Source organism: Muscardinus avellanarius, assembly GCF_963383645.1.
Source record: "Muscardinus avellanarius genome assembly, chromosome: 10".
Taxonomy (NCBI): Eukaryota; Metazoa; Chordata; class Mammalia; order Rodentia; family Gliridae; genus Muscardinus; species Muscardinus avellanarius.
Genome location: NC_137796.1, coordinates 78253403 through 78264311, shown reverse-complemented (window position 1 = coordinate 78264311; position 10909 = coordinate 78253403). Strand labels below are relative to the sequence as shown.

The window sequence follows — 10909 nt, the reverse complement described above, 5'->3', positions numbered from 1 at the left end:
AAAGTCCCACAAGAATCAGAGAGACTGCGTCTACACATGTTGCACTGAGATGGCCACTTTTATATCACACTCTACACAGAAACTGAGCATGTTCAGTGAGAGTTCAGATCCCTAATCACTCATCAACTGAGGAAGATTAAGCTCATCTCCATTTCTGAGTTTTCTTCACAAAATAAATATGTATCTGGTGTTCAAGAATATAGATTACTTGAAAAATTGAATTCTATAGGGAAAGTCAGGCTCCATACATGGTCTCATCTCTTGACACAACCTTCAGAACAATGGGGTTTTCGGGTTGAAGAAGTCCTTGCTTGTTTAATTTCACGGGAACCTGTTACAAAGACAAAGAAGCACAAGGTGAATCAACTAGTGAAGCACCAACAACCACAGAAGCAAAGTAGAAAAGATACATCAAGAACAAGAATGCTTTACAAACACATTAAAACTACTTTTAGAGCCGGGCGTGGTGGCGCACTCTTGTAATCCCAGCATTTGAAAGGCTGAGACCTGAGGATCGCAGTTTGCAGACAGCCTCAGCTACTTAGTGAGGCCCTCCGCAACTTAGTGAGACCCTGTTTCAAAATAAAGAGTAAAAAATAGGGCAGGGGGTGTAGCTCGAAGGTTAAATGCCTCTGGGTTTCATCTTCAGACACATGCAAAAAACAAAACAAAACAACAAAAACAAAACAAAACAAAACAAAACAAAAAAACCAAAAACGACTTTTAGAATCATATATCTTGTTTTTTTGCGGTACTGGGGATGGAACTTAGGGGCATTGTACCTCTGATCTACACCCCAGCCCTATTTTTCAGTCTTTTTATTTTTGAAACAGTCTCACTGAGTTGTGAATGGCTTCACTAAATAGCTGAGGCTCTCTGTGAACTGCAATCCTCCTGTCTCAGCTTCCTGAATGTTGGGATCACAAGCGTGTGCCACCACGTCCAGCTCTACTTATTCTTTGAACTTTGTCAAGATTGAGTAGTGAAATAATTAATTCATCTGTTTATTCAAAAAATAACTTTTATGAACACTTATTCTGAAGCAGGCCAGAGACAAAATCATGTTGGCTTGTTTACTTTATTGATATAATGTTAAGTAAAAACATGAAATTAAAAAATAAAGCAGATCCTTAGATAAATGGTGAGCTATTTTTGAAAACCACAAAGTTAATTTTGTGTTTGTGTTTGTTGAGACTTGCATAGCAACCCTGAGCAAGTATTGCACATTTCAACTGTGTAGGTACCTCTCCACTTCTGAAGTCTGGTCATCCCCTCAGTTGAACCCATTCAGTTTTATGATGGAAAGAGGCCTTCTAAATCATGTTGTTTCTTTTCTTTTCTTTTCTTTTCTTTTCTTTTCTTTTCTTTTCTTTTCTTTTCTTTTCTTTTCTTTTCTTTTCTCTTCTCTTCTCTTCTTGGGGTACTGGGGATTGAACCTGAAGGAGTTTTACCCTAAGACATATTTTTATTTTGAGACAGACTCTTGTGAATTTGTTGGGGGTCTCGCTAAGTTGCTGAGGCTGGCCTTGGATCCTCCTGTCTCAGCCTTCCAAGTACTGGGATTACAGGCATGTACAATCATGCCAGGCTGGCATTATGCTTTATTTTATTTTCTTATATCTCCGCTTGGCTTCTAAGGAGAGTGCAAATGAGGAGCTTCTGAGTCTTATAGTGTTTTGACTACATCATTTCTCCATTTACAGAATCACTCTTTCAGTGTTTACCCAACAGAGTAATCTGATTCAAGAATGACAAACAAATTGTCGTGGAGACTGAGATGTGCCATTCTAGAGTAGACTGGAAGTTTGTAGAAAGTATCTGCCCTACTCTTGGTGTGCCAGAGACCCCCTTTCTATCAGACACACGACTGCCCTAATGCTACAGGTAAGAGGGGAACAGCTGTTCTTTTTCATGCCAAAAAGCCAACTGAAGAGGAGGGGTTGATTCTGGTGAGGAGAGTGCCACTGGCTACTCAAACATCAGCATATGACATTATCACTTTCTGATTGTGCACAATAATGACCCATCTTCAGATAACTCAAAGCTAAATTCAAACTGTGCTCAAGTTAAAAGATATTGTACGCAATCATGTCATGCTAATTTGCATTGACTTTATATGTTCTTTATAAAGCCGCAGATTTAGAGCTCCCAAAACAAAGGACCCCAAAGTCTCATAGATGGCTCAAAGAAGATTCTTTGGCTGATAGATATGAAAAATAAATGAACACGCACTTTCTGTAAATAGTTTTAAAAAATCTCCCCACAATGCATAACTTATAAGAACTTATAACTTATAACACTGACCTGTGTTTCCTTACAAGGCTGGAAGGAGAAGTTCTGCAGTACTCTGACAAGAGCAAGTTTCATGTTCATGAGAGCAAATCTCATTCCGATGCAGTTCCTGGGTCCATTTCCAAAGGGCATGTATATATAAGGATTGATGCTGTCCTTGTTCTTTTTACTGAACCTGGTTTCACAATAGAGATGAAACAAAAACTACAAGAGTTACTTTTTTTTAAGATTGTCACTTAGATACCCCTGAGAAGTTGTAGGCAAGATGCTTTCTTGACCTGGTCATTAAAATCCTCTGTAGTTTTGCTGTTAGAATGATCCGGAATAGACCTTTTCTACCCCCTTTTCCCAATAGGAGCATTCAGTCTTGTTGAGACAGAAATGAAAGGCATAGAGTTTGGAAAGGAAAAAAATACCCTGTTTTTAGGTAAAAATCATTGTCAGGATAGACAATCTCATGGAATATTACAAAAAACTCTCTAGAACTGGTAAGGGTTAGGGTTAGGATCAGCACAAAAAATCGGCACATTTCTAAGGTAAATGAGGACTATGTGAACACATATTAAAAACACAGTCTCATCCATAAACATTATGAGGAGAGAAATACATCAAGTGTTGTGTGAGTGTATGTTTGTATACCTTTGAGCCTTACTGTAATGTCTAATTATAATGCACTAGTAAATATTTGACCTCTCCCCAAAACAGCTGGAGGTACAGACCAGTGGTAGAGTGCCCCTACGTTCAATCCCCAGTATTATACACACCCCAGATTATATATATTTAATATAATTTTATATATAATTTTGTACGTAGTTATTTTGCTGCATCTATGGAGGATTAGTTTCAGAAACCCATCAAAATGAAATCTTACAGCCGGGCGTGGTGGTGCATGCTTTTAATCCCCGTGCTTGGGAGGCAGAGACAGGAGGATCGCGCAGGTTCGAAGCCAGCCACGTGCGCTGGCTTAGGAGACCCTGTTTCCAAATAAAAAAATGTAAAAATAGGTCTGGGAGTGTAGCCCGGAGGTAGAAGGGCTTCCAGGAACCCCAGTACCACACACACAAAAAAATCTTAGGTGCTCAAGTCCCTTATTAAAAATGGGGAAATATAAACCAGGCGTGGTGGCACACGCTTGTAATCCCAGCATTTGGGAGGCTGAGACCAGAGGGTCGCAGTTCGCGGACAGCCTCAGCTATTTAGTGAGACCCTCTGCAACTCAGTGAGATCCTGTTTCAAAATAAAGAATAATAATAAAAAAATTGGGCAGGACATGTAGCTCGGAGGTCAAATGCCTCTGGGTTCATCCCCAGACCTGCAAAAAAAAAGGGGGGGGGGAATATAGCCAGGAGTGGTGGTACATGCTTACATTCCTAGTACTTGGGAGGCTGAGACAGGATGATCACAGGTTCATAACCAGCCTCAACAACCTAGCAAGATTCTCAGCAACCTAGTGAGACCCTGTTTACAAATAAGAAATAAAATAGCGTTGGGGTATAGCTTGAAGGAGGTAGAATGCCTCTGGGTTCCATCCCTAGTACCAAAAAAAAAAAAAAAAAACAAAAACCACCTTAAAACAAAAAAACAAAAAAACCCAACCAACCAACCAACCAAACAAACAAAAAACAAAAAAACCCTAGGGAAATATAAACTGGGAATGGGTTTACCAAAACCAGAGAACTACAGTAATATATGCATACTCGTGTTCATAGCAGCACAATTCACAGTAGCCCAATTATAGAACCAACTCAGGTATCCATCAATAGATGATGGGTCATAAAACTGGGAAATACACACAATAGAATTCTACTCAGCAAGGAAAAAATATTATGTAATTTGCAAGAAAATGGAAGGACCTGTGTAACATTGTTAAGTGAGATTAGCCAATCAGAGAAAGTGAAGGGTCCTGTTTTCTCTAATATGTGCAGGGTAGGGAGTAATTGGGATACAAGAGGGACTCCAGATAATGGATGGGGAAACCTCAGTGGAGCCAGGGAGGTGGTCTAAAGGAAGGGGAGGAGGAAGAATGAGATTTATTAATGGAAATACTATCATCAGCTATGTGTACATATGTGAATATACCAGTCAGCCTCAGAACTCTGTATTAGGTAGGGAGGGAATGGGTAGGCAGGGTGGAGGGAAGACATCAAGTGCTGAGTGCATGACTGTCATTGTCAGCATGATTTACATTATGATGTGAGAATATACTGCGCCAATAAAAGTACATTTTAAAAATGGGGAAATATTTGCAATGAACCAAAATAGCTCTTTGAATATAATTCAAATGATCTCTAAATTGCTTGTAATACCTAAGGTAATGTGAATACCATATAAATACTTTTACGTTATCTAGGGAATCATGACAAAAAGAATAGTTTGTACATATTCATACTGATACATGCTTTTCTAAATAGTTTTGATTTACAGTTAGTTGAAATTAGATATAAACTCAGTAAAAATAGAGAATTGATTGTGTGTATTAACAAAGGTTAGTGGAGACTTTATAGATGGATTTTAAATAAGGTAAACAGCAATTCAAAATAAAATAAAATGAGCCAGGCATGGTGGCACATGCTTGTAATCCCAGCATTCGGGAGGCTGAGACTGGAGGATCGTGGTTCGCGGGCAGCCTCAGCTCCTTAGTGAGGCCCTCTGCAACTTAGTGAGACTCTTTTTCAAAATAAGGAATAAAAAATAGGGCAGGGGATGTGGCTCGGAGGTCAAATGCCCCTGGGTTCCATCCCCAACCCCCCCCTCAAATGTGGTATGATTCTAGTATTTGAAAAAATTTGATATACCCATAGAAATATATTAATGAAACACTACATGCAATTAACTCCTCCTTATTTTAAGTTTTTAAACAGTGGATGGATATAACATTCTTTTTTCTAATTGATAATTTGTCCAATTTTGTAAGAAACTGTCATGTTTGTAACATTACAAAGACTGTTAAAAATGAAGACATAAATAGAAATGATTGTATAACCACATGTGTGTCATCTGCTCTATCAGATATCAGAACATGCTTGGACTAGCTTGGCACAGGTGTGTTCCCTTTCCCAAGGGCCCTATACCTTTCAGGGTAAAACTCCTCAGGCTCCGGCCAGTAGTTTGGGTCTCGATGAAGAACATAGCTTGGCATCATCACCAGTGTACCTTTGGGAATGAACACTCCATTGACTGCAACATCTTTCTTGCAGAATCTCTCAATTCTGCCAGCAACTGGGAATAATCTGAGGGTTTCATTCACTACCATGTCTAGATACTCCATCTCAAATAGGGCATCATAGGAAACAGGTGCCTGGAGAGAAACAGATTTTCATAAACTAGGGTTTGGAATTAGCTTTCAATGTAGTCTATGCAGTACTATTGAAGTGTTTGGAGATTCAAAGGATATCTCATATTGCTTAAAGGAGATCAGCATTTGCTGAGAATTTTAATAACAATTATGTCATTTGACTTGCTCAGTGGCCCAGTAATAGGTGTAGAATGGTTATGAATTAAGAGACCTTTGGGACAATTACCAGCCCAGAGCCTAAAATCCTCAGCTTTACCATTTACTGCTTTTTCTTTGTCATGTGAAGAAATATGACTATAAATTATGACAGTTATACGGAAGCAAAATATGTCACAGTCACTGTTACCACTTAATAGAGAGGCTACACATCTATAACAAGGATATAGAACATAGAGAAGAACAAATCTGCCAGGCATGATGGGGCACATCTGTAATCCCAGTACTTGGGAGGCGGAGGCAGGAGGATTGCAGGCTCAAGGCCAGTGTTAGCAATGTAGTGAGACTCTCAGTAACCTAGCAACAGCCTCTTTCAAAAACAAAACAAAACAAAACAAACAAAAATAAAAAGGGCTATGGGTGTAGCTCAGAGATAGAACACACCTGTGCTCAATCCCCAGTTATACACACACACACACACACACACACACACGCACGCAAATCCTTTTCCTTTTCCTTTTTTTTTTTTTGTGGTACTGGGGTGGAACCCAGAGGCTTTTCTACCTCGAGGCTATACTCCCAGACCTATTTTATATTTTATTTTGGAAACAGGGTCTGAGACTGGCTTTGAACCTGTGCGATCCTCCTAAGTCGCCCAAGCGCTGGGATGACAGGCATGTGCCCAGCAGATCCTTTTTCTATATCAGAATTTTAGTTGAAAAAATCTTGCATGTTTCTGCTTTTGAGTATACACATGTATGTATATGTATATATAGTATATGTATATGCAAACATCTATTATAATTGGTTATATATACATATGTATAAAATTCAGTGTGAAACATTATATAATATAAAGTATAAATAGTATGGGAAGAAATTTGTAACTTCCATCCCAAATATGATAAAAGACTATTTTGATTCGATGCTCCTAGGGCACACAATTTCAGTTCTAGTGAAGGTTTTATGGAGGATAAGAAGCCACACCCAGCCCTTATCTTCTCTTGTTTGACCAGTCTTTTGGTTGTTGCTTCTGTGTTGAGAGTGAGCTCTGAAGAAGGTGCTTTGTGTTTATTCCACTGTCAAACTATCTAATCCAGTTCCAGAGGCAACGTCTTTTCAGTCTACAGAATCCCAGCTTATCCAGCGTCCCGAGATCGGAGACAGCATGGGCAATATGTGGCCATTACTTGCCATACTGTGGAGGTTAAGAGTTGGTATCAGGAGACAGATGTCCTAGACCATAGACTGTTATCTGCACCTATAACCTAGTGATTGGAACACGAGGCTGTATGGAGCAGACCGGAGTCAGCCTGCTCAGCACAGCCCAGCCAAGGCCAGTCTTGTCCAGCAATATCAGCAGCGCTAACTCTCCAGACTATTGAGTGATAAACCCATACTTTCTTGCCATTGGGGTTTTATGGATATTTCTTTCATGGTATTATTGTGGTAACAGATGATGAATGCAACTGAACCAATATTCTTTTACAGCAACCACAAATTTTTGGGAGCAGTATCCACTGACTGTGTTCTTGCCTTTGTTTCTCCCTTCAGATCCTTTCTAAATACAAATCGTGAAAAGAATCAATGCTTAGAACTTTTGGGAAAAATTCTCCTAGGAAGTTATAAGGAGGCATTCTTCTTGTGGCTTCACCTCTGCCCTCCCTCTCCAGGAGCCGTCCACCCACCTTATTGGGCAAAGCCTCATCAATCTCCTCCTGCAGTTTCTTCTGGACATCAGGGTGAGTGGCCAGTTCATACATAATGAAGGAAAGCGTGTTGCTGGTGGTCTCGTAGCCAGCAAGGATAAAGAGAATTGATTGGGCCACCAGCTCCAGATCAGTAAGAGCTAATGAGAGAGGAAATACATTGTAGGTAAATCCAGTTAGTATAGAACATCGCAGCTTAGATGAAAAAATCCAAATAAAGTTCACAGATCCCTAGGGAAAGATGAAAGAGCAATTCAGAGTCACGTCGGGAGTGGTTCACACTCACATGTCTAACTGACACATTATGAAAAAGGTAAGATAATTTTAATCCAGTTTTCCACTACACTGCTCTTGGTCATATGTTACTCATTATGACTACACTATTCTTTGCCATCCACTGCTGCTGGGCGAGGTAAGTAGCCAGGTGTGGTTATGCAGACCTATAATCCCAGGACCTAAGAGGCTGAGACATGAGTATCACAGGTTCAAGAGCAGCCTTAGTGAGATTCTCAGCAACCTAGTACAGCCTTATTTCAAAATAAAAAATAAAGAGCTGTGGGTATAGCTTGGAGGTAAAATGACCCTGGGTTCAGTCTCCAGTATCAAACATGAAATAAAAAAGAGATAGCATTTCCCCTCAGGGAAAATTTATTTATTTATTTATTTATTTATTTATTTATTTATTTAGTGGTACTGGGGGGTGGAACCCAGAGGCTTTCTACCTCCGGGCTATACTCCCAGACCTGTTTTATATTTTATTTGGAAACAGGGTCTTGCTAAGTTGCTGAGAGCCTCACTCAGTAGCTGAGGCTGGCTTCAAACCTGTGCGATCCTCCTGTCTCAGCCTCCCAAGCGTGGGGATTACAAGTGTGCACCACCATGCCCAGCCTCAGGGAATATGTAAATCACACTAGCTAAAATATAGTTTGAAATACTTTGAAAGACTTTGCAGTACTAATGCTTCATTGTATGGAAAATTAAAGAATCTTTCATCTAAACAGAAGGGTATTTGACATGAAAAATAAAAGAGAATAGGGCCCATTGTGTAAAATTAACAAAACATATTCAATTATGTGCTGAATGTTATCTTCTTTAGTACATGTTCCTCCTCTTTAGTCTCCTTTATGCTTAACAAACAGCCTTTGTGACAGAATTTGTTCTCCCTTTTGATTTTTCTTCTGACATAAGCTAACTACAGTCACACAATTATCTCATAGAGCAAGAAATGGATTGGAACCATTAGACATGTAGTACCTTAGAATAAATATGGTGCTTACCCAAACCATGTAATTCAAAACAGTACAAAATTAATGTCTAAATATGGAGTGTTAATTTACTGATGATGACTTATGAGATATGGTTGTGGGACAATTTAAAAATCAAATTCTTTATCCAGTGACTTTGTACCCCATGGAACTGAATTGTAATTGTACTATAAACTCGAAGTTTAGAGCTCTGTTTTCCACTGTAGTAGCCGTTAACCATATGTAGATAGTAAAATTTTAATTAATTAAAATTTAAAACTTCAGTTCTTCAGTGGCAGTAGCCACACGTTAAGTGTTAAATAGGGCCATGAGTTTAGTGGTTACTGTATTGAACAGCATACTGCTTAATATAGTAAATCTATAACTATTTCCTTCAACACAGAAAGCTATACTGAACAAGATAGTACATAGGCAGGTAGATTGAGAGATGCTTGATAGAATATAGATGTAGATATAGACATATTTGTACTGGCAGGCTGGAACAAACCTATTCCTCTTCTATGTAATGAATTATTAAACATTCAGGAATTTTGTCAGATGTTGTCAACTATTGGTAGCTTGAGAATTGACTTATGTCACAGAAATGAGCTGTAACTTAGAAACCTGATTTTGAGATAAAGAGAAAGAGAGATAAGAGAGAAGAGAGAGACTGTTTTACTGGATAATGATATATATTTAATTTTTCACTTCACATAAAATATTTCACTTTCATAATTTTATCCACTCAGAGGATCTAGAGGCAAAAATCCACAGAATAATCATAGATTTTGGCTCCTAAATTTTATTTCTTGCAAAAAGAAAAGATCCTTGGAGAAGTCACTGATTTCAGGGTTTTCAAGAGAAACAAAACAGAACTATGGAACATTTTGCTTCAGAAAGAAAGACAGCCTCAGAAAATAAAAAAGGACATAAATGCATGTCAGTATACAATTGTGAAGCCCATAAAATGATCAAGAGTAAGAGCGAACTGTAATGAAAGCTGTGGACTCTGAATGGATATAATGCATCAGTGTAGGGTCATTGATTATAACACATATGCTGCTCTGGTGGTGGGTATTAAAAAGGAAGAGGTTATGCATATGTAGAGGTAGTGATATGTGGAAAATATTCTTATATTCAATTCAATTTTGCTATGAGACTATACTTTCTCTAAAAATACAACCACCTTATAACATAAACAATAAAAAGGAGAAGAGTAAGAAAAGACTCGAAGACCCACTTGAAAAGCATAAAGTGGAGAAACATGAGTGGATTTGAGCATCAAAGTAAATAATGAGAGTAAGACAGTGTGTGGAATAAAGCACTAGGCTGCTGAAAGAAATAGAAAGAGAAAAAAGGAATAATGATATGAGGAAGGAAGAGTAAAGAAAAATGAGATGAAGAGAAAAGAGAAGAGGAGAGGACAGGAGAGGAGAAAAAAAAAAAAGACAGGAAGACTTGGAAATTAGACCAGAGACCTTGCCAGTTCCTTGAAGAGGGCATGGGTCCAACTCTTCAACACATAGGCACAGGTAAAAACGTTCTCAACAAGACCCCAAAGGCACAAGAAATTGAAAGGTGGATTGATACATGAGATTGCATTAAACTGAAGAGCTTCTGGACAACAAAGAAAACTATCAAGAACTTCAACCAAGAGGACTCATAGCTAGAGTATACAGAGAGCTCAAGAAACTCAGCAATAAGAAAACAAATAACCCAATAAAAAGCCCACTCATGGGCAAGTGAACTAAATAGACACTTCACAAAAGAAGAAATTTTAACAGTCAATAAATGTATGAAAAAATGCTCAACATCATTAGCAATCAGAGAGATACAAATAAACTACCCTGAGATTTCAATTTCACCTAACTCTAACTAGAATGGCAATCATTCAAAACACAAACAACACCAAAGGCTGGTGAGGATGTAAGGAAGTGGGAACTCTAATACGTTGGTGGTGGGATTGCAAATTAGTGCAACCATTTTGGAAAACAGTATGGAGGATCCTCAGAAGAATGGGAACAAGCCTACCATATGAGCCAGCAATACCACTTCTGGGTATCTACCCAAAAGAATGGAAACCAAACTACCAAACTAATGTATGTGTATCTATGTTCATAGCCACGCAATTCAAAATTGCCAAAGTATGGAACCAGCCAAGATGTCCATCAACAGATGAATGGCTTACAAAACTGTGGGATATGTACACAATG

At 38.6% G+C, this 10909-nt stretch overlaps 1 protein-coding gene across 1 annotated transcript in view; it reads right to left on the bottom strand.

Moving 5' to 3' along the window:
* Positions 1-235: 235 nt before the first annotated feature.
* LOC308268036 (cytochrome P450 3A9-like) overlaps positions 236-10909 on the bottom strand; it is a gene marked incomplete at both ends in the record, with an annotated part of 31513 nt that continues 20839 nt past the window's right edge. Inside the window, 4 exons of the mRNA XM_080703045.1 lie at positions 236-331; positions 2305-2467; positions 5364-5590; positions 7432-7592. Of these exons, the coding sequence (XP_080559171.1) occupies positions 236-331; positions 2305-2467; positions 5364-5590; positions 7432-7592 (647 nt within the window). The remainder of the gene's footprint in view (positions 332-2304; positions 2468-5363; positions 5591-7431; positions 7593-10909) is intronic.